At 37.5% G+C, this 26,707-nt stretch overlaps 1 protein-coding gene across 5 annotated transcripts in view; it reads left to right on the forward strand.

Annotated features, from left to right (window-relative positions):
- The window catches only part of CEMIP2 (cell migration inducing hyaluronidase 2), a 49,672-nt gene extending 23,530 nt beyond the window's left edge, over positions 1-26,142 (forward strand). For 3 of the 5 annotated variants that reach the window (XM_039719457.1, XM_039719485.1, XM_039719466.1), the window contains 18 exons: positions 2,583-2,752; positions 5,178-5,387; positions 5,794-5,999; positions 6,565-6,634; positions 9,268-9,396; positions 11,021-11,109; positions 12,988-13,119; positions 13,602-13,637; positions 13,777-13,932; positions 16,587-16,764; positions 17,237-17,452; positions 18,126-18,337; positions 18,824-19,009; positions 20,125-20,344; positions 20,922-21,020; positions 22,089-22,237; positions 22,932-23,038; positions 23,782-26,142. In XM_039719457.1, coding sequence (XP_039575391.1) covers positions 2,583-2,752; positions 5,178-5,387; positions 5,794-5,999; positions 6,565-6,634; positions 9,268-9,396; positions 11,021-11,109; positions 12,988-13,119; positions 13,602-13,637; positions 13,777-13,932; positions 16,587-16,764; positions 17,237-17,452; positions 18,126-18,337; positions 18,824-19,009; positions 20,125-20,344; positions 20,922-21,020; positions 22,089-22,237; positions 22,932-23,038; positions 23,782-23,978 — 2,762 coding nt within the window. In that variant the 3' untranslated portion in view covers positions 23,979-26,142. Of the gene's footprint in view, positions 1-2,345; positions 2,498-2,582; positions 2,753-5,177; positions 5,388-5,793; positions 6,000-6,564; positions 6,635-9,267; positions 9,397-11,020; positions 11,110-12,987; positions 13,120-13,601; positions 13,638-13,776; positions 13,933-16,586; positions 16,765-17,236; positions 17,453-18,125; positions 18,338-18,823; positions 19,010-20,124; positions 20,345-20,921; positions 21,021-22,088; positions 22,238-22,931; positions 23,039-23,781 lie in introns of all 5 variants that reach the window. The other 2 variants (XM_039719476.1, XM_039719496.1) reach the window with 2 other exon arrangements.
- Positions 26,143-26,707: the final 565 nt, after the last annotated feature.

Here is a 26,707-nt window from a genome sequence, read left to right on the forward strand (position 1 = left end):
CTTTGTTGCCACATACACGGATGTGTAATTTTCCTTCCTATAAAATGACTGTATGTCAGGTCTGCCTCACAGCTCACCATGCTAACTTCTCTTTCTCATTGCTTCCAGGCTCAGTAATTGATGATGCCTTTTTTTTTTTTTCCAGTAGGATTAGGCTTGTTTTCCTTCCTTGGCTCCTTTCTGTCTTTCCACATGCTTGCATAGCTGTTGTGGTAATTTCTTGTTTCCCTTGCCTTTAGTGTCATTCTCATCTGTTGAACTGTTAAAATATTTTTTTTCTTTTGTTATTAAAAAAGTAGATATAAAAACAGGAAGGAAAAAAGAAAATTGCAGTCTTTGAACCTGTACCTTTTTTCTTTTTTTCTCCTTTCCCTCAGTCTCCTTTTTCCCACCTCCCCTGGGAGGAAAATGGTTATAACAAAATGGTTATAAAATAAGTGGCCCTTCCAAGATTCTGCTGTCACAGGATATCCCTGAGTAGTTGCAATCTGTTTTTCCTTTGGGTATGATGCACAAGTAAATGGTCATGAATGTTGTTGACCATTTCCTTTTTATTATCTGAGTCATTCTGTTTGACATCACAGGAGCCTCCCATGGGAGTGGCTTGCCAGCTATGCTGGAGTCTCTGTTTTCCTTCTGCTGCTCCACACCTGCTCCATGGTACCGCCCTCCCCCTTGGTGTCCTCCAGCTTCTGCTCTGGAGTTTCCCCTCTTGCTCCTTCTGGGCTGCAGCATTAGTCTGAAGCACAAACTAACAAATTGTTCTGCAGTGTTAGTTTGCAGCAGCTAGTGGTTGCTCTTCTCAGTCTGGTTTTGTCCCATTAATTTCTGCACAGCGCAACTTCCTCTTCTTCGAAGTGCTCTCCTTCATTCTCAGAAGTTTTCTGTCAAGACCCTCAGATTTCCCTGTACACCTCTGCCTTAAGGGACTGCCAGTCTGGCTCTCCTGCTGTTTGTGAAATTTGCTTCTCACATGTTTGTTACCATGGATCATGTATGTTTTACTGCATTGAGAAATCTCAAGTATGAGGAAAGCATATCCACATTCATGTGATTACACCATCAGAAAATGCCAGTTTGAGCGAAGCTGCAGAGCTAACTTAGTGCAATTGAATGTGATATTTCCTGAACTTTGTTCTTAAGCATTATGTTGAGTGTTTTATTGGGCACAGTGTTTTAAAGAGCAAACTTAACTGAAAAGTTGCAATATGAAGTTTAAGAAGTTTCTTGTCACCACTGAGCAGTTTGTACATAGACTTTATTTCATCTTGGAAATTGTGCTGTGAAAAAGCAGCTGCTTTTAAAGGTTAAAAAAAATCCCGTTTTCACAAGATATGGTGTAAAACTTGAAATCTTGGCTGCTTTTTGGTTTTTTCCCCCAAAAGTAAATCCTAATTAAAAAGATACTAAAGGAGGTGAACTTACCCAGTTGGGGTTCTTTGCCACCTTCAATGTAGTTTTCTTTCTCAAAGTAATGTATACCGTTTTAAAAAATCCACATGCCACCCTACATATTTGTTCCACAACAAATGAATTTTCTCTGTAATGGTAAACTTGACATGCTGATGAATGCGTAATGATTTGAAATTATTTCTTGCATTGTTTTGCTAGGTTTTTTGCTGGTTTCACCTTTCTTAGTAGGAAACAACAAGTATTGTGTTGTCGGAGCCCTGGTTGCTCTTTCTGAACTTGATTTCTTGAGTTTCTAGTCAAATACAGGGAAAAACAATAGGCAGGCCTTTAGGGGTGAGGAGTGCAGTCTCATGTACAGATGCCTCTTGTCTTTTTAAATCCTCAGAAGCAGTTATAGTGTTGGTGTCACTCTTAGTTCTGCTTCATGTTGTGGTAGTTTAGCCTTATATCCTTTCTTTTAAAGGCTTGGAGAGATAGTGATAATCTGTATTCAGGGTATCAATAAATGCATTTTTAAGGTTTACAGAACCAGATAATTTTCTTACTTTCAATGGGAAAGTGATTGGGTTTTTGAAGATGGGTGTAAAATCAGACTATCTTTTTTTCCCCAATTTCCTCTTTCTTAGGTAGGAATGCATGAACTACTGCATGAACCTTAGGTAGCTATTCTGAAGATACATAAAGAGGAAACTTAGGAAATCAAGTCCTTTTTTCTTTCAGGAGGATATCAGTACAGCATTTTCAAACAGTGCTTTGGCTTCACTTTCAGTTCTTAATTTGTTCTTGAAATAGATTAAGCAGCCAGCATATTTTTTTCTTTTAAAGCAAGTCTGCATCTGTGTTTCACTAAAAGTTTGATACATTGGATTAATAAACTCTTCTTTGTTTTTTTTTCCCATTCTGTTCACAAACTATTGGATCAAAACTCTAAGATGAACTTGCAAATAAAATATTGGTATTTTTTGAGGATCGATTTCTTATTAAAATGAAAAATACATCTACCATAAGAAAAGCTGAGAGAGACCAGCATGTTAAGGAAGAGGAATGCACAGGTTTTGTTGCTGCAGTTATCTTTCTTATTTCTGTAAGTTGATTCTGGTTTTAATCAGCGTTGCCTTTTTTTCTTTTTTTTTTCTTTTTTTCCTCCTGCTTCAAAACTTGTTGGACAGAAAACCCTCAGTTTCCTCATGTAGGAGAAGTAATTGATGGAGTGGACATGAGAGCAGAAGTTGGAGTTCTTACAAGAAATATCCTAATAAAGGGGGAGACAGAAAATGCCTGCTATCTTGAAAAGGAGTGTCAGTTCTTCAGTTATGATACATTTGGTGGACATATCAAGGTTTGAAAAGCATTTTAAATTAACTTTCTGTCATAGAAAGGCATATTAAGGACAAAAAGATTGATGTTTAACTTCAAGGGATTTGAAAACTTCAAGAACGTCAGTTCATTCAGTTGCTTTTTGTGGAAATTACTTCATTCTCAGCTTTACCCAGATTAGATTTAACTCCTCAAGTTAGTTTGCAGAATTGAAGGAAGGGTTATCATGCTCAAACTGTTCTAGAAACGTCCAGCAGATGCTGTAACATTCTATGTCAGGGATTGAACAAGTGACATCCATGCATGTACATCCTATAACATTACAGAATAAAACTTGACCTCTCTCCCTTCCTTCCTTTCACTGCCTTTTGTAGTGAAATCTGAATTAGGATTTCAGGTGATGAGCATTGAATCCTAATTCAGATTTCCCATCTGAACCTGAGCACTAGAGGGGCATGGAGGGGAAGAAACTGACTTGTACTATGGGGTTTTATATTTAGTTTCTTAAAAGTCTGAAAGTACTAAGGCTCTATAAAGGAAACTGCTTCAAATTTCTTGCATTCTGAATAAACAAAGCTGAGAGAAAGGAGGTTCTAGAAACTAGTATTTTAACTTGTGTTCACTTCTAGATGAAATATTTGAGCAGCAGTGCTTCAGTGATGCTAGAGAAGTTTGAGGCCTCAAATTTTAATTGCAAATATATTTGTGTTCATGATGTGGTCAACACAGTTTAAATCTCTTTCTAATGTATTTGTATACAGATTTTAATTTCATAGTGGTGGCCATAATAGTGGGAAAGAAAATAAGCCCTTTCCTACTATGTGGCATCTTTTGTTTTGTGGAAGAAGGTAGGTGGGCTCAAGATGTCAAGGGTTCAAGATAACGTAATGAAAGAAGATAGTGACAAGCTGTGAATCTTGCTAAGGGCGACAAACTTATAAATAAGCAGACCTTCAGTTGTGTGGAAGGTAGAAAAGAAAACAAAGTTTTTGACTCATCAACGCTAAATTGTTCCCAGGAGACTGAGTAGTGAGTGTCTGCTGCCAAATCTAGACTTCAGCACTGAAAGTATTTTTGGCTTATGCTCATCTTATATGCTCAAGCAGAGGGATCCTAGATGTTAAGAAATGTAATAGCTTTTGAGCATCCTGAATTTCCTACTGGTCACTGGTTCAGTAGCCTAAAGGGGGCTTAGTAGCAGTGAGGAGAGGCAATGGTTTGCCGTTTTGGTGCTTTTCAGTAGTTAAGAGCTAGAGATTAAAGATGCCTAAAAGGTCAGGTTTTGACCATCCTTCTGTATGTTAGGTATACAAACCCGAAGAGTTCAATTAGAGGAGGAGGAAAAAAGCTTAATCAGTTCCCTATGAAAATGGATATTTTTGATAATTACTCAGTACAGCTAAGTTAATGAAATTAAGTTACAAAAAAAAAAAAGGTAGGGTTTGTTTTGGTTTGGTTTCTGATTTTTTTGTTGGGTTTTTAACTCCAGTTAGCTCCTTGCAGTTTAGCTGTTGCACTTGGTTTATGCTTTCATAGCAGGTTAGGTGGAAGAAAGTACTTTCCTGCATTACTGGTACAAGCCCATTATGACTTTACTTCATACATAGTAACATTACTGTGAAGTTGTATGATGGTGAGGATTATTTCATATATTCCTTAGTAAAGACATTTCTCTGGAGTTCAGTGTCCAGTTTTGGGTTCTCATTGCAATGAAAATGTAGATGCACTGGTCTGTGTCCTGGAAAAGTGGTGTGGCAGTGTATGATGATGAGTGATGGGGAGTTGAGAGGAGAGATCTTCAGGTACTGGTGAGGGTTCAGAGTGGCTACAGCAGTTCTTGCAGGTGCACAGTTGGAGGACAAGAGGCAATGGGACCAGGCTTAAAGAAGGCAAATAGTGCTCACATACTGCGAAAAAGAAAGGATGGAACCAATTGACTCCATGAGCGTCTCTGTGACTGGAGCTATTCTCTGAGCAGCTGTTTTATGAAGCTGACCAAGCACCGAGCTCTCAGCCAGGCTAGGTATCTCAACAGGTTCCTTTGAATCTGCATTGTTTTGTGGTTTTTATTCAGCTAAGCCTGTCACAGATGGACCATGCAGGTGCAGCTTCCTTACTGACACTCCCAGATATGGGTGACTTCTGTTTGGTTGGACAGTACATGTAAGAATATTTAATCTGCCACTGGTAAAGACCAAATAGTACAGTGTGGCAATATGTCTGGTGAAAATTCCTGTATTGTAGCCACATAGAGAAATCATATATGAGGGATACAGTTTTGTAAGGCTTGTAGAGCAAGACAGTAATGCTTGTTATAACTTCTATTGTGTTGGCCTGTGACAACTGCGTACATCTAGCTTCTGTACATCCAGGGTAGATGATGTATTAAAATTTCCATTGATTAAAAGGCAAATTGGTTTTTCCCTCTGGACTTAATTTTTTTTCAGATTTTGAAGAATTTTACATCTGTTCACCTTTCCTATGTGGAATTGAAGCAAATGGGCCAGCAGCAGATTGGAAGTTACCCTGTTCACTTTCACCTTTGTGGGGATGTGGATGAAAAAGGAGGGTATACTTTTAAAACTTACCTGGAAGGTCTTTCCATTCATCACTGTTTCTCCAGATGTGTGACTGTTCATGCAACTAATGGTTTGCTGGTAGGTGCACAGAGAGTAAAACCTGTTATGTTGGAATAAATATTATAAAGAGCATTTAGAGGCCAAAATAATCCCATTCCTTATGCAAATCCAATGCTCAGCAATGGTTTTCTTATTTCAGTGGATAAATAAATTCCTACAAACAGTAATTTACAGTTCTCACCATTCTGTTTTTTTTTCAGATTCTTACAGCAGCTAGCTGTAAGACAGCTGTAAGGCAGCTAAACTCTCCAGACAGCACTGTGTTTTTAAGGGATTAATAAAACCATGTGCTTGAATCATCTGAGCTGCTGATACTGACACTTTACTCTGCAGCTGTGCCAAGATAGTAAAACTAGATGGTATTTGTCAAATAAATGTCAGTAAATGCTGTTACTGCTGACATAATGAACTTACATTTCTACAGATAAAGGACACCATTGGCTATGACACATTGGGTCACTGTTTCTTCATAGAAGATGGTATTGAGCAGAGGAATACTTTGTTCCACAACCTTGGGCTAGTCACAAAACCAGGGACAATTCTACCTACAGACAGAAACAGCAGCATGTGTATTGGGATTAGGGATAAGGTATATGGAAGTTATGTCCCAGTGCCAGCCACAGACTGCATGTGAGTATGTCTTGATAAAAAGTAAAACCCAGCCAGCTGTAGCAGTTAAACTGCTGATGATCTTTTGACAAAGTACAGATGGAAACATTTTTATCTATAATTTAATCAATGTAGTTCATATAGTACTGGTATTTAAAAAATAGCAATAAAAATAACACTTAGTCTTCTGTTAAAGGAAAAAAATATTTCATAGGAACATTGTTGTTTCTTGTGATACTTGGGACCTTAGAAGTCTGTTGAACATATTCACTACTGCATGAACCTATGCATATTCTGAAGTTATAACCACTATTTTTTTCTGAATACTACTTGTTTCTTGTGAAAGCTTCTTAAAAACAGTTTATCATTGCATGGGATAACTGCACAACATTAAATACAATACTGTGCACTGAACTAAAAAAAAGGCATTTTTGACTTCTAGATATGGAAGGTTTTCTGATTTGTATTTTGAATGTGAAGTAGTTACTTCATCAGTTTACCTTTTTCTGATGCTGTTAAAAAGGGAAGATATTTCTGTTGGAGATAGAGGTTGTCTTTAGTAACTAGTTTCTGAATAATATTTCAGGGCCGTTTCAACATTCTGGATTTCTCATCCCAACAATCATCTTATAAACAATGCAGCAGCAGGCTCACAGGTAAGGCATATGAGTATAATTCATGACAAACTACTTATGTAACTGGCGTTTGTAAAATCTGTAATATTTACACTGCCAGATTTACATATATTTTCTTTTTTTATATACGTATCTTTTTATGTTTGGCAGCATACTGGCATTGAAAATGCAGGGTGTATCTAGGTGTGCATTTAAGTGATGCCAAAAATCTTTGTTGTGGCTGCAACAGAGGAGATCCCTTCTTTGTATTTAATAGACCTGACAGTAGTGTCAGTGTAGAAAGGTAGTAGTGTCTGTGTAGAAATACTTTTATTTTCACAGAATTAGTGCATTTCATATTTAGTCTTCTGTATTTTCTGTAGGTTGTCATGAGTTTAGTGACAGTTCTGCGAGAGCTGTAGTCACTGGAATGAAAAATTACTACAAAAAGTTGTTCATTGTGTAAGAAACAGCTAAAATGCTTATTTTCTGTCAGTGGTTAGGCAATTGTTTACAGCCAGTTACTGCTGATATAGTTTTGCTTGTTCTGAACCTTATATTAGCGCAAATATCTTATCATAGCTGCCTGTGATATAAAGATGTACATAATGTGGAGGAGGGGGCTGGAGTCTGTTCTGTATTGGATTAGAGGCTGAGATATGTAAGGTGTTTAATTGGACTTCTCTGAAGAGATCAGTGGGAATGGAAAACAGGAAAGGTTATTGATTGTTGTTGCAAAGGCTCTGGTATTGGAAGAGCCTATGTATTTTTAGCCTCAGATAACATTTGTCTACAAATGATAACATTTATATACGTAAATAATCTATTTATTAGCAGGTAACTGTTATTAATAAATAGAATCAGATTCAAAATACTTACTCCAGATATTTCAATTCAGTTATTAAAAAAATCAGAAAATTTTATTCTGGTTTTGTGTGGTCTAATTCTTGTTGCTTTTATTGTAGTGAGTTTGTTTCTGTTTGATTTTTTTGACTGTCTATCACTAGAAGGAATCTGGACTCATCTCCCAGATTTAGCCAGTTGTTTTTTTGTCCAACACAATGTCTTTCTACTTTGCCAGATTTATGTAATATACCTAGTTTAGGCTTTGCAGGCTAAGTTAAACAGCTTTTTTTCTTCTTTATCTGGTGCTTAAGTCCTGCAAAGTCTTTTTCTGCCTGTGTAGCTCATCCCAATAGATGTTACTTGCTTTTGTTAGCAGGATGTGCCTGACTGGAACAAGTATTTGTGTCTTACAAAGTTTAGCCACTCCGATATACATCACTTGCATGGATGTAAACACATGAGTATAAAGGGACCACAGCTTATTGTTTCAAAAATAGAATAATTCAACTGTGTTAATACAGACTCTGCACTATGGAGCTTTTGCTGGTATAAACTAGAGCAATTCACAGCCAAATAATTCCATTCCTCCCCAAGGTCCTTAATTATGCAGTGAAGCCTATTGTAAGGCTCTATGGGCAGTAGATGTTTCTTTTGTTTTGGTGTGTATGAGAGAGAAAAGGGGAAAAAACCCAACCTTTTTCATATTTCTGAATGCTTGCAGATGCCTAACAAGCTTTTAAGTTTATTTAAGTCTATTTTTCAAGCTTCAGAGGGTGTTTTGGGTAAAATGAGTCTGCCAAACACAGAGCTGTACTTAATTATATGTGAGGTAAGATTTTGGTATTTTTATTAATGGAACATCCATATTTGCTTTGTAATGGTTAATCAGAAATGTCAGTGCGTCATCATTACACACTGGGATGGGAACATTACTGTAAAGTAGAATTTCCAGCACTCATTGGAAAATTAGTATATTCTTGGAGTGAAATGCATGAAATCTTTAAGCCAGGGTGAATTGGCTTTATACATGATTCTTGGAAAGGTTGATGACTGTTTTTTATGAGATGGAGCACCCAGTGTTTCTTTAGCTACCATTTAATTCTTTAATGTGCCTTTTGGGGTGATTTTTTTTTTTTAAATGGCACACAACCTATGGTCAGGCAAAGGTTTTGATGTCAGTAGGTGTCTCCAATGCAGATGTTGTCATGGTGCTACCTCTTGTGAATGCAGATGTAGTTGAAAGGAAAATTTTGTGGGTTTCATTTAGCAGATAAATCCAGCTTCTTTAAGAGAAGAGATATTTAGTATAGAAAATGAACAGATAATAAAATTATTACTGCATGTCATTGACACAGTGCCCTGAACTGGCCAGATTTCTTGGTGTGCTTTTTTATTGTCTGCTGAAAGCCCCTGAGGGTTTTTTTGGCTGTACCATTTAAATTTTGATGGGAGCAGAGATGAACCAACCTTAACAGACTGAAAGAGTAAAGATAGGAGGAATGATTTTGAGTATCTTACTCTGAGTAGTAGTATCTATTAGTAAAGGAAAAATCTAGTGTGTGGTCTGACATAACTGAAATGCAGAAGTTACTTTAATTTAGACACTTTTCTACTTTGAAATATTAGAACATGTTAAATATGTGGTGTTGAATGGCTTCACTGACAAGCAAAACACCTTTTAGTTGATATTGGCCATGAGAATGTAGCCTTATTTGCAAAATCCCACGTTTTCACTATTTAAATTTTTGTTTGGAGTCTTTATTTTAAAATCTGTATCAGCACCAAAAATAGTATCAGAATTGCTTATACTATTCTCTCATTACTTGCAGGATGCTGGAATATGGTATTTGTTCCACAGGGTTGCTACAGGAGATTCTCATAGTCTAGCCATCGAAACCAAATCAGAGCTTACACCCCTAGGAATCTTCTATAACAACAGGGTTCATTCTAATTTTAAGGTAATGTAGTATGTTAATAAAAAAAAAATGAAGTTTTTGTCTCTCTGTATTCTATATTACAACTTATCTGATCGCATTTTAAGCTGGGTAGGAGATTAGATTTTGTGCTGTTTGAACTCAACTGTAGAATAGTGTATAATCTGCATGGGTGCATTTTCTAGTTGCATTTTCGATATTCAGTGCTTCAGAGCTTTGTAAGACACAAACAACTAAAATCAATTAATGCTTGTAATAAAATACTTGTTTAAGAAGTAGCATTTCAGATGCTACTCTTTACAGCTTTGTTTCCTACTCAGAATAAAGCTGACCATTGAAGAATCAGTTTGTTACAGTAGTGATTCATCTAATAGCTTGCTGCAGTAGCTACAATTTATTTTTCTGAGTCTCAGGTGTTTGCACGTGGTGATGCAGTCTCTGGCTAGAGATTAAAGTATAATATTGCCTTCAGGAGCTCACTTTTTTGCATCAGTTTTCTTATGAAGTTCTCAGCCTACAGTCATTGAGGAGTGTTCTGTTAGTATAAGTTTTAAACCTTTTCCACATCTCAGCTAAAGTTACACTTCAGCTGAAGTCCTTAAAGTATTTAATTTGGAATCCAGTTGCTGTGGGTATGTATAAATATAATGACATTTTCAAAGCCATCTAACTCTAAATAAATAGTTGAATTTGTTTGCTGCATGAGATTCTCATAATTTAAACATTGAATCCTCATAAAATCGTTATTGGATTTTCTTTTTTCCAAGTGAAACGGATTTTGCCTTACAGTTGTCTGGGATATCAAGAAATGATGCAGTGTTTAATGGAAGTTGTGTTAATAATGTGTTTGGGACTGTAGGGCATTTTATTCAGATTGGAATTAGAACACACTCAATACAAAAGTGCATGGTGAAGAAAAGATTTTCATCTGTATAGCTATTATCATCTTTAAACAAGGGTAGCAATTTGTGTGCTAAAGTTCCATGTTGAAGGAGGGCTCCACTAGCAGGTCTGAGAATCTACTTGTGTACAAGACTCAGTTGTAATCCTGATTTGGATCAGAGGTGAAAGTAGTCACAGGTATTTGTATATAGTTCAGGTAAAGGAGCACAAATGCTTCCTCATGCTTTTTTTTTTCTCAAGTCATACTGGATTATTGCGTTTAAAGCTTATTACTGATCAAAAATAAAAAAAAAAGATCAAAATAATCTTTTATGGTAAAGGTAGTTTAGTTTTAAAGTTAAACACAAAGATTTTTTCACAGTGGGTTTTGGGGTTTCTTTTCTTTTCCATTTATGATAATAATTCAAACTCACCACAAGATTGGCTTCCAGATTTTCCAGAACAGCATCTGGTAATAAATGGAAAACGTCAAACAGATGTTGTGAAATAAATCTGAAGTGACCATTGATAATTTTCATTGCCTTTTTTTAAAAAATCACAGATAATTCATATCATTTTAGCACTGACTGCTTTATTATATTAATTAGCTTGTTTTCCCTTAGACAATAGGCCAGTTGAAACTAAACTGAAAGATCTAAGAGTTTCTAATATATGTATATAATGCAATGCCTAAATTTTTAAAATTTCATTTTTACTCTATCTTTAATTTGGGTTGTTATGGATTTTATTTCCTTGTTTATTTCAGGCTGGTTTGTTCATTGATAAGGGTGTTAAAACAACTAATGCTAGTGCCGATGATCCCAGAGAATATCTCTGTTTGGACAACAATGCAAGGTAAAGGATATTTTCTGTCAAGTGGGTGAAAAATAGCCATGTTTTGAGACTGCTCTTCTATCCACATGGGGAAAAACCCTTTTAAAACAATAAGATAGTTTATAAATTATAACCAAGCAGTTCATATGTGTTATTTTCCTTCATTTATTAATCTGTTTTGGGAACAACAGAGATGGTGTCCCTTAAAGGGTTTGGGTTTCTTCTGAGTTTTGGCTCAGGATAGTTTCCATCCTCTTAGAGGACATTGTTTTAAACATGCTCTATTGTCATGCTTAAAATGGTTCTGGAATTGCTGCTGATAGGAAAATATTCCTTTAAAATCTAATCTTGTGATTTATAACTGCGTTTTAACTAATTGTTAGAAAAAGGTTTCAGTAGTGCATCCACTCACCTTTCCTGCTGCTGAATGTTTCTGCTGTTCCTTCTAGACTTGGAAGTCATAGCTCGGTAGTACAGTTCTACTGAAGGCTCTTTGCAGAGGTGGTACAATCAACCACATTTTCTTCAGTTTACAAAGTGAGAGAAGGTAATGGAGAGTCTAGGAAAGTGCCAGGTTTATACTGTGCCTGGTTAGTCTTGTCCTGAACTTTAAATAAAATAGCCTGGGATATTGGTTATATGAATATTGGATAACTGTATCTGTCAACATTTTATTGTGTTAGCTAAGTATTAGCATTGAAAATATGGTTCATAGATTCTTTATTGTCAGTTGACTTGTGTTTAAGACAAATGACTACTGCAAATACAAAGAGGAAAGTTCAAAATTTTGATGATACTCAATACTTCATAATTTAGAAATGAACCTGCTAATTCCATGTTTTGACAGAAAATCCATATAACCCTTGCGGTTTACCTCAGTCATAACAGTTAATTGAGAGGAGCTTGAGAGGGGCAAGATGCCCTTTGAGAGCCTGTAGTGTGTTGAGGATTCAAGAAACTCAGTGCATGAAGTGGGGTTGTGTTTCACAGCAGAAAGAAAAGGAATTGCCTACTACATAACTATGTGAGGTCACTGATCATTGTACATGGAACCAGACTGAAGGGATTTAAATGTTAATTGAGAAGACTGAGTCTATCAAAACCTAGCACTTACTTATCTTCCCATTTTTCCCTTGGATGGGGAGGAGGCAGATCCACATCTCAACAAAAGAGTGTCAGGTGATTGGGATATCAGTCTAGGTATCTTTACCTGCTCAAAATGCCTGTTTGCAGTTTATTAAAATGCATTAATTTTTGTCTGTTGTCCTGGGGGTAATCAAGTGAAAATGTCACCAGTTCTTAATCAGACTGTTTCTTCCTACTGTTTAAACTAGATTCCAGTCATGATTTACTGTACAAGACCATCTTGGTAGCAATGCAATAAAAAAATCTCAGGCATGCCCAAAGAAGCAGCACTGCTGTATGTCAGAAAAACTTGAGCCATTTGAAGGATCAGTTAGACAAATATCCAGACTGTTCTTGCATAACTAATGTCAGCCCTTTGTGTCCTTCCAAGGAGCTTATAATTCCCTTCATCAAACTTTCACATTAATGCTTCATTACAAGTGGGGAGGGCAGAAGAAAAAGGGGTATAAAGGGAGGCTAAAGGCAGGTAAAGAAATGTAGAGAGACTGAGCAAGAGCTTGTGAGAGTTACTGGAAAAGAGATATTTCACATTCCTACTTCATGATATCCCACAGACGCTTTTCTAGCACTGGTGAGGACCAGAGGTGTACCTGCTTTTAGCTTCTTTCATTCCAAACATTAAGCAGAGTGAAACTTGCCCATCAGATGATTGTTTGTCTTTCAGGTTTACTCAGCTCAACATATATGGCTCATGTACAAAAAAGTACTTGTACTGAGTGTTTATCTCTTGTACTGAGTGTTGATCTCTCCCAGGTTTCGACCTCATCAAGATGCAGACCCTGAAAAGCCCCGAGTTGCTGCCTTGATTGACAGATTAATCTCTTTCAAAAATAATGATCATGGAGCCTGGGTCAGAGGAGGGGATATCCTCATTCAGAACTCTGGGTAGGTATTTGGAAGCAAACAGCTGCACACTGTTTTCTGAGGCTTTGTTTATGAAAGTGCATTACAACAGGGTTATAGGAGAGGATTGATGGTTAATTTTAGGAACTTCTCAGTATGATCAGCTCTCATACCATCCCACAACTTCAAGTATGGAGGTTTATATGTGGTTAGATGAGAACCTGCCTTAAACAGCAAAAAAACAGTTGTAGTAAAAAGAAGCCTGACAGTTGGTAGAGACAGTAAATTTGAACTGGGATTTCTGTTGTCTCCCTGAAGTTCTCAAGTCCTGTTTGAAATGTGTAGAAAATTATTTTACTACTTTTTAACAACAATGCTTTTAGAAAAGTTAACTGTGTGGTGGTTATACGTCCCATTAATAGAAAAATTCAATCTTTTTTCAGTGCATAGCAGGATGTACTCTTACATTAACCAGTTGTAGGATAATTCAGAAAAAACAACTGATGTTTTGGACTTTCTTGTAGGTTTGCAGACAATGGAATAGGTTTAACATTTGCAAGGTGAGTACATTTTAAATAATTTCTGTTATGTGTATTGTCCATAAACTCTATATTGCTTTGCTTGAGGAGGGCTGTTACAGAAGTAAAAATGGCGCTGGAGATTCTTGGCTAAAGATTTATCTTTGATGTTCTTTGATAGTGATGGGAGCTTCCCAAATGATGAAGGTGCCAGCCAGGAAGTATCAGAGTCACTGTTCATAGGTGAGAGCAAGAATTATGGGTTTCAAGGTGGACAAAATAAATATGTGGGAACTGGAGGAATAGACAACAAGACACGCACTCTGCCTAGAAATCGGTAAGTATGTCATGAATGAAGGAAGTAGAACTACAAGAAAAATTTGCTGTATCAGATGTAAAGTCCCTTCTTGGTTGAGCTGTCAGAGATTAAGACTGTTGAAAGTGATGCTCCCTTTTCTTTTTAATGCTATGTGTGCAGTTGTGTCACTCTCACCTTTTTACTGATGCAGGTTCATCTGATGCTTCCACAGGTTATTATTCTGTAGAAATTTAAGTTATCCTACTTAAATTAAACCTTAGACTTAACAAGTATTTGGGTCTAGAAGAGAGCTTTCAGGTAAGAGAATTTCAAAGGTCAGTTTGGGACTAGAGACTGCAGTCTGTCTGTGACAAATCAGTCTGTGACCACGATCCTTCTCTTTTCTCTTTGACTTGGTCTGGTGCCTGTTTAACATAATGCCAAGTCCTACCCTTGCCACAGAAATAAGAAAGACTGTTTTGGTTTAAGCCCAGCTGGAAATTGAGCCCCATGTAGCCACTCCCCTTTCCTCACCTCCTCAGGTGAGAAAGACAAAAGACAGATCAAGCTGAGACAAGAGCAGTGTACTGGAAGCCATGAGATATTAAGAATATTGACAATAATAGTGACAATATTAATAACAAAAGTATACAAAACAAAGGTGATTTATGTGCAAAAAAAATTGCAAAATTCTCACAACTCAACATCCCAAAGTGCTCTCCTGTGGACAAATACTCTGGTCAGGACCAGTGTTACCTCACTGCTTCCCCAGAAAAAGTAATTATCTTCCTTCAGAAAATGAGAGAGTCCCACTTCCTAGGCATGATGTAAGATGGTATCAAGTAGCACAGTGTGTTGACCATGCCCACATGGCTCCAGGTTCTGTCCCTACACATGGAACAAGTAGGACAAAGGGTGAAGTGGGCCCCAGCCACCATAATATTTTGCTGTTCAGCCATTTAAAGAGGAGAGATTAATGTAGTGGTGATATGAGGTGTTCAGTCTTGTTGAGTGGAATCACCTAACTGCTGGAAGGGGCCTCTGGAGGTGATCTTGTCCAATACCCCTGCTCAAGAACTGTCACCTAGGGCTCACGTTCCAGGACTACATTCAGGTGTCTTTCCTATATCTCCAAGGGTGGATTCTTCATAAATTTCTGGGGCAACTTGTGCCAGTGGTCAATCGCTCTCTCAGTGAAAATTTCTCCTGTTGTTTAGCAGGGACATCTTATTTTTCATCTTGTGTGCATTGCTCCTGGTCTTGTCTCTGGGAATAGCCTGGCTCCATCTTGTTTACACCTTCCCTTCAGAGGATTGAGATTCCTGCCTGAGGCTTTTTTTGCTCTAGGCTGAGCATGTCTCCTAGTGTTTCTTCCCATGAGAGATGCTCCAGGGACCTAATCATATTTGTGGCCCTTTGCTGCACTTTCCAGTATCTCCATATCTGCCTTGTACTGGGGACAAGCACTCCACATTGTCGCTTCAGCAGTCCTGAAAAAATCAGAAGTATCACTTCCCTCTGTTTGCTGATAACACTTCTCACAGTGCAGCCTTGGATACTTTTTGCCTCTTTGTGGCAAGGGCACATTGTTTGGCTTATTGTTAATTTTGCTTCCTCTAGGACCCATAGGTCCTTTTCATTGGCACAAGAGGAGGCTGTTGCTTCCAATGTGCAAGACCTTGCATTTTCCCATGTTAAACTTCATGAGGCTCCTATCCACCCAGTTGTCCAGCCTGTCGGAGTCTGTCTGGGTGGTAGCACAACTCTCTGTGCATCAGCTGCTTCCCTCTGTGTTGTGCCTTCTGCAAGCTTGGCCCAGCCCAGTTGTCCAGCCTGTTGGAGTCTGTCGGTGGTAGCACAACTCTCTGCTGCATCAGCTGCTTCCCTCTGTGTTGTGCCTTCTGCAAGCTTGGCCCATAGACTATACTTGGCCTAATCATCCAGATCTCTAATGAAAATAACAAACAAGACTAGACTTGGTATTGACCCCTGGGGTACATCACCTCTTATTAGTCACCAAGTAGGCTTTATGCCCTCACTTTCTGGGCCCAGCCATTTATCCTCTCATCCATGAGGATCTTCATGAGGATCTTATGGGACAGTGTCAAAAGTCTTACTACAGTTTGGGTAGACCCTGTCCTCTGCTCTCCCACAGCTCTACCAGGCAGTCATTTAATCACAGAAGTTTATCAGATTCTCCTTGGTGAATTCATGCTGATTATTCCTGATGACTTTGCAGTCCTCCTGGCACATGGAAGTGGTTTCTAGGATTAGCTGCTCTATCATCTTCCTGAGGGTAAAGCTAAGCCTTACCAGCTAAATCTACCATTCTTTGTGTGCTCCTTCCTCAAGTTAGAAGTGACATTTGCTTTCCTCCAGTCTGCAGTCACTTTCAGTTGCCATGATCAATCAAAGAGCAGGTGGTATTACTTCCCTGCTGTATTTCTCATATTGAAAAAGTGGCACATTTGCACGTGCAGAGTGTAGCTCCGCTAACAGGAAAATATAGGAGTAGGGGATTTTTTGACTCATTAGAGAAGCGCTGAAACTGCATTTCTTTTGCTAAATTCTATCTTGTGAGTCATTCTGTAATTGTTGTTTATTGATTTCTGAGAAGAGATGTATTTGACACAGATTCAAGTGTACCATGAATTTTGTTACAGGATGGTATAAATATTTGCTTGCATCAACAGGACATTTCCAATCAGAGGCTTTCAGATTTATGATGGACCTATTCACCTTACCAAGTGCACATTTAAAAACTTCGTGCCAACTCCAGACAGATATACCAGTGCAGTTGGGTTCTTGATGAAAAATCCGTGGCAGATGACTCCAAAAAATAACATTTCTCTTGTGAAGTTTGGTCCAAACGTAAGTTTACTACAAGCTTTCTTGAAGTCTGCAAATGGTTTTCTTTTCTTGTATTTAACATACACAAACAAGAGCTGTAGGTCATCCTTTCTACACATACCTACTTCAGAGTTTATCTCCTAGCTGGAGGGCACACACCTTTGTCTCCTGACCAAAAAATCCAATACCAACAGAGATGTAGGATATGTTACACTAAATGATTCACAGCTTGTGGTAAAGCTGAAAAGAAATTTTTGTAAGGTTTGGTATATCCTTAGTAACGAATTTTCTGCAGCAAACATTAACACTATTCAGAAGCAAGGACTGGCCTGAGCCTATTAGTAAAACCCAGAATATCTGCTTTGCAAGATTCTGCTATCCTTGCTGTAAAGTTTTTAATCAGCTTTGTCAAATTCCTGTGTTTCTGCATATGTGGAGATGTTAGTCTGTGTTTCACCTCAGGAAAAACAAAAACTTCTATTGTTGTTGTCAGGTTTCTTTGAAAGCCTTCTTTGGGAAGCCTGGTCCGTGGTTTGAAGAAGGAGATCTGGATGGTGACAAGAACTCAATATTTCATGATCTAGATGGCTCAGTGACTGACTACACAGATACCTATGTGGGCCGAATGGATAATTACTTGATTCAACACCCCAAATGCATTAACATCACAGAATGGAATGGAGTGGTTTGCAGTGGAAGCTATGCACAGGCTAGTACTTTTGGCTTTCTGTTTGGGGCAAATCTATAATATTAACTACTTTTGGAGTCAGGTAGTGTAAGAAATAAAAGATTACCTGTCTTTGGATTTCAAAATTTTTTGACTTTTAAAAATACTTGTATACATATCACACCTTTGAACCAGTTGTCAGTGCATCATGCTTCCTCTCAGCAGACTGAGGGTACAGTATCAGATGCTGCAAGATAAAACTAAATGTGTTTGTCAAGGATTCTATGTTGCAGCTGTATCTGCTAAAACATTTTTGTGTTGAAGGTGTCTTCTTCCACACAAGTTCTTTCTGCTTTTTTTCACAGAGTGGATTTTAAGACGTTATTTTGTTGGTTTGTTTTCTGGATATGTTAAATATCACCTTCTGAATACAAGTCTTACGGGTTTGATTCCCATTCTGATTCCTGCTCTGTGTGGCCAGGTGTTATAGCTGATTTTTTTTTCTCCTCCATACACTTTTTTGTCTGCAAGAATGGAAAAATCTATAATAGTTTTTAAAGAGGACTTTTATTCAGGAGAGATTTGTGTATTACATAACTCAGAACATCAGATTGCAGCATTTTGGTTAATAATATCCTGATCATGCTTCAAAATTTCATTTTCTTTTGCAAAGAGACCAAATTTTCCTATTTTCACCCTCTTAAATATCATATAGGTTTATGTCCAAACCTGGAATGGACAGAATCTTTCCATGACTATTGTCCGAGATGAGTATCCAGCCAATCCCATGGTTCTTCGAGGTATTAATCAGAGAGCAGCTGCCTTTCAGCAGTACCAGCCAGTGGTGATGCTCCAAAAGGGCTATACAATACATTGGAATGGAAAAGCTCCAAATGTCACCTATCTGTATCTCATTAACTTCAACAAGTATGTTTATTTTCTTTTGTGGCTTTGATCCATAAGGCTGAAGTTATGTCCTGCAAAATGATTGTGCATGAGTTTGCAACCATCTGGAAGACCAGAGCTTGAGTTTTGGGTTTTTTTTTCATAGTTACAAATACAGGATCTCCCCGATGTTAAACACTTGTCCAATACAGGGTCTTTAAGGAAGAACCTTTGGAGAGGATGATGTAGCAATAGTCAAGTCGAGCAGAATTGCAGTTGAATAGCTTATCATACTTGATTTTGTTGGCAGATGAACTTATTAAATATCTCTGAAATATATAACCAAATATATCCTGCGAGAATCAGTTACTAAAATGTTTAATGAAAGGCTGTGCAGATTTGATCATCTGGTTGAGGGTTTAGGAGCTTTTTGTGTTCCTGTTTCTTGTATTTTTGGAGTGATCTCTTTGCTCTATATTGACACTTAAACCGTTCCTACAAGGACTCATACATTTCATTTTGGTTTAGGAATGACTGGATTCGTGTTGGTCTTTGTTACCAACCAAAGACAGATTTTCTTATAGTGTTGGAAACCTTTCAAAGGCGGTCCTCTGCTCTGTCAAGCAAGGTGGAGCGCTACATGCCTGTATCTTCAATGGTGGAGCTTGAAAGAAATCGATCAGACAAGAGGTTTTACTTTGACAACAGTACTGGGTAACTCTTGTCATTTGACTCTACTAGAAGATGTTGTTTAACTTTGAAATGCACAGTTTGAAAGTGTTAAAAGCAACTGGTTGAGGCACCTGCATAAGGGGAAAGCTGTTGAGAAGGACTCAAACTCTTTGGAATAATGTTCATATGTCTTTAAATCTCCAAACTACTATAGTTGCCATTGAAATACTTTCTGTGAGCACCACAGTGGCCAAAGATATTTCCTAGCCCATGTCTGGGAAAAATATAGTATCTGGTGTGCTGCAGAGCAGTGCCTTTTAGGATTTAATTTCTTAGTCTTTAGAGAAAGCACCTGTTTTCTTGTTAAGCATAAAATTCTATAAATTTCCAAGAAACTTTCTCTTCCAACATTTAAAAATTACATTTTTTGAAAATCTTCATCTGTTTTCAGCTGTCTCAAAAGAACTTAAAAGTCCTAATCTCTCTTTCAAAAGTACTTTCAAAAGTACTTCTCACAGAGGCCACTAAGATCCTTCTGAGAGGTTTTAGATATCATCAGCTTCCAATAAATTAAGTCCTGTGTACATCAGTTGTGAGTTTTGCAAACATTGATTCTAAATTTATAATTTTTGCTCTTACTTATTTTGTTCTGTTACCTGCTACTGTGCCTGTCTGTAATAAATACACAAATGAATGTAGTTTTTGAACAGACATTTATGTTGCTTTGTATAAGAGATTTACACCCTAAATTGCCTTTCAGGCATTTGAAGTAGCACAACTATATTGTTCAATGTTGATGGGTGAAACTGAATATTTCTGCTGCATGTCTGCAAAGATCTATGAACAAGGAAAAAATTCATGCTCTGCAATTTGGTTTTTGTTTTCTGTAAGCTGCTGATATGAGGACTGATTTTTCTTTGCAAAGCATCTACATTTATATTGATGTCTCCTTTAACTGTGGGGAATTTTAGATAAGTTGCTAGGGATTTCCTAACTCTAGTGAACTGTAAATACCTTGAAACCTTTGGACAGTGGTTCGGAAGTGAATACTGTAGTTTGTCTGCTTCTGAAAATCATGAAATATAGCTGCTAAGGTTAAATATAAGTACCTATATTTCACAAGTTAATTTAGATTATTTTTTCCCCTTTTTGTGTAGATTACTGTTTTTATTTCTTCAAGCCAAATATAATAGGGATGGTCACAGTTATTGCTCATCTCAGGGATGTGAAAGGATCAAGATTGTGACCAAAGATTCATCAAAAGGGATAAGTAATTGCATGACAAAAGCTTATCCAAAGTACTACCAAGTACCAACCGTGATAAAGCAGATGCCAGAGAAAACTACTGTACCATGTACAAAATGTGGCACAACTCAGGTAAAATAAAATAAGCTAAAACTTTCATGAACTGTAGAATTGGTGATGCTGTCTGCTCAATTTAAGTCCAAATTTCAATCTTCCAGCACAGAATACTGCACTTATCAAGTTACAGTGGTCAGTTTGTTAATCTTCTTGGACTCCTTGAAGGTTTGGAGTCCTCCTTTCTGTAGCACAAAGGTTTCAGGGTTTTTTCCCTTCTTTTGTTCAACTCTTGCTCCAAGTGCTACAGAAAAGGGACATAGGTGGATTGATGGCTTGCACTGCGGTGTTGTCTCTGCTACATGGAGAGCTTTGCTGCAGAGATCTACATGGCAAACCTTCTCTCTGTTTGGATCTTTACTTATTAGCATGAACTTGAAATTGTCTCAGCTATACAAGCTGAGAAAAATATTGAAATTAAGAGATAAAATAGGTTACACTATTTATCATTCTATTTATTAAGATTAGTAGTACCATAAATAATGCCACTGACAAATGGATATATTTGCTTTGGAGCATGGGCTGTCTGTTGTAAACTGATAAAGTGTTGAAGAAACAGTAATATGTGTACTTAACTGTTTTGTTTGATATCCAGACGGTATTCACCAGTGACCCTCACAGAAACTACCTCCTTGTGCAGATTAATTCATCTGATGAAAAAGAATCAAGCAGAATTCAGAAAGCATTTATATATGTAAGTATTCTTTATGGTTTTCTTCTTAAATATCACTATAGCAGTTTGTATTATAGAAGTTGTACAGCTCTACATAATTTAGATCTCAGTTTTCTTCACTGGAATGAAAAGATAGGTTCATTTTTTAAAAACTAGAGTCAAAAAGCTTCTATTTAAACATTAGAAAGTGAGGCTTCAAAGCTGCATATTTGCTGAAGAGAAAAATGTTCCCATTAGAGTTTAAAATGTTCAGCTTATGTTTACATCTGTGTGGGTATACATTTATGGCTGGTTTTGGAAATAAACAGAACACATAAATTAATAATTTGTTAGTTAAATCCATTTTGTTGAAATTGTCCTCATTTGCAAGCACATTAGTAAGTTAGTGAAATGGGTCACATGAACCATTAAGCTTTGTGGAAGTCCTCTACATGGCAATTGCTAAAGAATCAGTAGATTTCTGTATTTGTTCTGATATGGCCCAAATAAGCCCAGTCATCTGGTTCTGTATAACAAGTAGTTTAGTTTGAATTTTCCATCCAGATGCTGAAGTAGACTTGCATGTGAAGGTGAAATACCACTTAGTCTGCACATGCCTTTAATTCTGCTGTCATTGTTGGCCTGGCTGAACCTTCAGTTATTCAGGTAGACAAATGGCACATGAGCAAACTTCTCCAGGAACGTGTGTGCCATATGCAAAGCAGGAGGAAGAAACTGGGCTGGAACTAACCTGCTGCAGGGATCAATTTCAATTAATAATCAATGTATTACTGTAAAGATGTTCAGGGGATTTAGTATCTGAATTTTAGCTTCCCAAAGCAGGAGCAATCACTGAGGTAGGTAGTAAGTCACCTGGAATGTGCAATATTCCTGTGGAAGCTACAGGCTTAAGACGCCCATGCAGTTTCATAAGTCACATTAAGCAGTGTCCTTTCAAAGGATATACTGAAAAGTTTCTAGGGAGAAGCAAGTATTAGTAAGGAAATTACTGTGTCTAAACTAGAGTAAGATTGATTAACATTGAGCGCAGTAGAATTGCTGTTTGATTCATATTAACTTATTTTTCTCTCTCTTTTTCTTGCAATTCAGGTCAATGATACCATGTTTTCCTTCAAGGATAATGGAATACTTATTGTTGTAGTAGATGCCTGCACTGGCACAGTGGTGGGAAACAAATTATTTTCTGGAGTAGACATTAGGCGTGTAGATGGATATTTAAAATCTGGAATTCCACAAAGGTATGTGCAATGATCAATCATTTCCAGTATGTCCTGCAAGCTGTAGCTCTGCTCTGTGACAAGGATTTAAATAATGATGAATAGATAATGATACCTGAGCACTGAAAGTGAACAAAACATATGTCTAAGTTCAGGCAAAAGGAGAAACGGAGGAGCAATTTATTGGACAGTGTAGTCTCCTTTAATAAAACTAAGCAGATTTTGAGGGCTTAAATTTTTTCTGGTGTTGCCTTTTTCCTCAAAAATAATTTTCTTTAACAAAACATCATGTAATGAAACTGCTTTGCTTAAAACAAGAATAATCTTTTGTTTAATAAGGACAGTGGCAAGAGCTATGTGAAAGATGTCATACTGTTCTCCAGAAAATTATTTATCACTAAATAAAGATCGTTAGTGTCAGAAAATAATCAGGATTTTAATTCTCTAATTTTGGATCGGTATCCAAACTTGATTTTTCTGATACAAATACTATACTGTATTTAAATAACACTTTCCAATAATCTTGAAGTTAAATTTAAAGTTACTTTAAAATCAAGAAATTCTAAGTCCTGCTTTCAGAAAGGGTTGACTATTTCCATGTGATAAGTATTCATGAGGAATTGGACACTGAGGGCAGCTAGCTGGAAAGGTGTGTAGCAGAATATTAAAAAAATATGTTTATAATAGCTGTTGTGTCATGCTATTCCTGTTGCAGGTCTATCATTCTGCTGAGCACAAGAGGTGATGTAGCAATTCCTAATAGTTTAGCTGAAGCCTTAATGTCCCTGGGGACAGCGAAACCACCTTATCTTCAGAGCAAAGGTTGGTGGAAATGTTGCATATTTCTTTGTCACCACCTTGGTCTTTGTGCTTGTGTTGGCGTGGTGGGTTTCTTACGGGGTGTTTGAGAAGGGTGCAGCTGGTGGCGGGTGGTTGCCAGTTTGTGCTGGTGTGGCTGCTGTGTGTCAGCTCTTGTTGAGAAGGGAGATGGGTAGCCCTCTAGCAGATGGGGCTGAAAAGCTCTTTATCCTATTGCGTGAAGCTTGTTGCAAACAGAGAAGTAACTAGCAGTTCTTTGTGCCTATGGATCACACAAGAGTCCCAGGCTTTATTTCTGAAGCCTGTATTTTGTGCCTCACCCAGCAAATGTATCTTTAAGCAATCTCCTGTGCCTGCCTAGTATTTCCTGTTCTATAACAGCTTGAAGCTATAAATGAGAAGCTATTGGTATTTTGAGGAATGATGAGTTTATAGGCCACATGGGGTAGCTGTGATCTGTTCAGGGTGATGTCACAAGTTGTGGTTGAGAAAACAGGTTTTATAACTATCCAATTAGCTGTGTTTTTAAATTAAGATTTCAGGGTATTTAATACTAAGTATTGAGGCAGGAAATTGCAAATCATTATTTCCTTGTAAGGTGCATATAAAACTGAGAGTGGATGAATGCCCTGAATAATGTGGGGGAAGGAATTTTGGGGGTGCATGCCTTTTCCTGCCTAACCAGTCCTGTATGATGCTGCAGTGAGCTTGGCCGGTTTGCTAACGCTGACCTTTTTCTGTCACAGGAAGCTTGGCCTTTCTGGGCTTCAGAGGAAACATTAAGCCATCCTGGATTAAGCTGTTTACCAGTCCTGCTGGGCATGGGCTCGTTCAGATAGAAAAGTATATCCCTCTGCAACTGGAAGAGTATGGCTGTGCCAGAGCAATTAAAAGGCGTCAGAAAGACCTTGAGCTTCTGAAGAAGGCTGCACGATCTCATTAAAGACTAAGATGTACATAAAATCTGGGGAAAAAATGTGAACTAACTTATTTTTTAATTTATGGCATTTTAAACTATATTGTTATCCAAGTAAATCATGTTATTGTCTGACAGATGTTTGCCAGCATTGACTGCTTGAATGCCAATCTGTGCACCTTCTAGTTGTACAAAATATTAAAGAATTTATTAGTATTTGTATAAACAGGTTTCAGAGATTTTTCAGATGTTTGTATTTACTGTAAACAAGTTCCTTCTGTTTAATACTCCTTTTGTATGTAAGAGGGTATTCATAAAAGCCTTAAGTTTTTAGTAACAGGTGTTGGAGTGCATTTTGGATTACTTGAAAGATTAAAATCAATGTCTTCATAAACAGCTTGAATTGGTCATTATAACTTAAGCATTTTTCCCTCAGCTGTTTAGGTGTTTCCACGGGAGTTTATCTCAGCTCAGTTACATTCTCAGTCTGCTTTCCAATGTGTTAAAACCCAATTTCCCCTATGTATGAGGCTGACTCAAGGGATTTTTAGCTGCAGTAAAAATTTTTGCTTTTCTATGGGAAAGATGGAGGGAGGAATTCAAAGATCCAGCCTGGGGCTGGGTGGGGATTGTGTAGCATTCAGCAGAGTTTTACAAGGCTTTGTGTACAAGCATGGCACACAGAGCAGGAAATTACTCCTGTTCTTTAGGATCACTGTTTATTATTCTTTCTAAATACACAGGTGTGTCTGTAAGAGTTACTTTAATAAACAGTCTAGAAGTTAAGGCTGCAGTCTTCAGTACAGCTTGACTTCAGCTTAGTCTTTTAAAGCTTTTAGCCAGAAGGGCAAAGCTGAGACACTGTTACTCTCAATTTGTTAGGAAATGAGGCTTCTACTCTTGCAGTGGTGCATTTTTTTGTTTTGTTTTGATTGTTATTTTTTGTTGTTTTGGGTGTTTGTTTTATTGGTTGGTTGGTTGGTTTTGGGTTGCGTTTGTTTGTTTTTTGGTGTTGGTTTTTCTTTAATTATTTTTAAGGCTATCTCAGCTTTAAGTTCTAAGTGAATGGAAAGTGCTCTCAGTTCATTAAGTCATACCTTCTGCCTTAACTTTGATTCTTTCAGTATACTCATGTTGTTAATTCCTGTTGACTTTATATTAGGTCTGTTGATTTAATCTGGTTTTGTTGCAATTATTTGGCTGTGCCAATAGTGTAAAAATAATTTAGAACAGTGGCACAGCTGCTCTTTTTCAGGATCCTTGTCTTTGAAATTAAATTTCAGGGATGGTAAAGATGCATTTCATAATAGGGAACAATAGGTGCCATAGGGCTAAAATGTAACCCTAGTTCTAATAAAACTGACATATTTCCTTCTTCTTGTATATGTTCTCATTCATTTGAGCTGGTATAATGTATCTACCATTCATGGATGCTTTGTGCTTTGAATTCAAAATAGAATGGCTGTTGGAAATTAACTATACACCTGTCTTCTCCAAAGATGTTGAAAAACTGTGGGGATGTTTTTTTGTGCTTTAAAGGAGAAGAGGCACAATATCAAACGGATTACTCTGTTCAACTAAAATATGCTACCTCAGTGCTACAATTAAACTGCCTGGTCTAGTGTAATTTCCTAAGTGAGAAATGAAGGGGTAAGGAGTATGACACAAGAGCTGAAGTTAACAAATAGATGACTGATACTATTTTTATTGTAAAACCAAGCCAAATGGGTGATTGTGTATTTTGCAGTTGTTCTGATGCACAGTTCTCTTGTTATGTTCAAAAGAAAAGTAATTTTGTTAGGGGAAGCTGTGATAAATCTTTACAACTAAATGTAATGTTTGGTGTTATTATTGCAGGGCAGTGATGTAAATGCTCTGAGTGCAGTAGTGATAGTGTTTGGGGATTAAAATGGCTTTAAGGCTTCCTCTATTCTCATGCTCGGCAGAGAAATAGTGATGAGGTAGTGATCCTCAGGCTTGTGAAGTTAGCCATTATTTATGATATTCTGCTGTTCTAAGCGTCTTGTAAAAATTTTCCTTGAAAATATCAAGGTTATTCTGATGTAGGGCTTACTGATGAACAATTGGACCTGAAGTTAAAGTGTTTGTCTTTTGTGTAAATTTAAACACTTGACAAATAGCATAAATAAATTTTTACATCTGACAAGGCAATAAAATTATGGGTGTCTTCTGTTCTTGTATCAAGTAATTTTATAATGTGTTCTGTGTCAGTAATACAAACTATCTTATTTCACCACTGGTTTACTTGTGAAGTTCGCGGGGTATATCCTACTCTTCATTCAGAGACAAGCTAGCAACTCTGGAAAGTTGATGGTGACTGAAGTTATGGGACTGTCTTGAAAGCCAGATATCTCAAAATCTGTCTGAGCTGCTGGGTCTACAGTCATTTCAGCTCAAGGGAGCAAGGACCAGTCTTGTTACTGGCTTGGGCATCCTATCCATGTCTTTAACTACCTGGTGGGGGAGTGGAGAAGGTGAAGCCAGCCATGCTCAGTGGGGCCCAGTGGCAGAGAAAAAGAGTCTGTGGGGACACATTGAAATGCAGGCAGTTCCACAAGAACAGAGGGAAAGTTTTTATTGAGTCAGGCATTGGACTTGATTGGTAGTGCACCTGTGGAGTGTTTTTCTATGGAGGAGCAGTTTTAACTGACAGTGCTTTGGGACAGCAAGTGTTCTGGACCCTCTCCAGTTGTGATTGCCAGCCAGGTGATCCTGTTATTGTGGGGAGTTAAGGC

The sequence above is a fragment of the Passer montanus genome, unplaced genomic scaffold (assembly GCF_014805655.1).
Source record: "Passer montanus isolate IOZ18808 unplaced genomic scaffold, ASM1480565v1 scaffold105, whole genome shotgun sequence".
Lineage (NCBI taxonomy): Eukaryota > Metazoa > Chordata > Aves > Passeriformes > Passeridae > Passer > Passer montanus.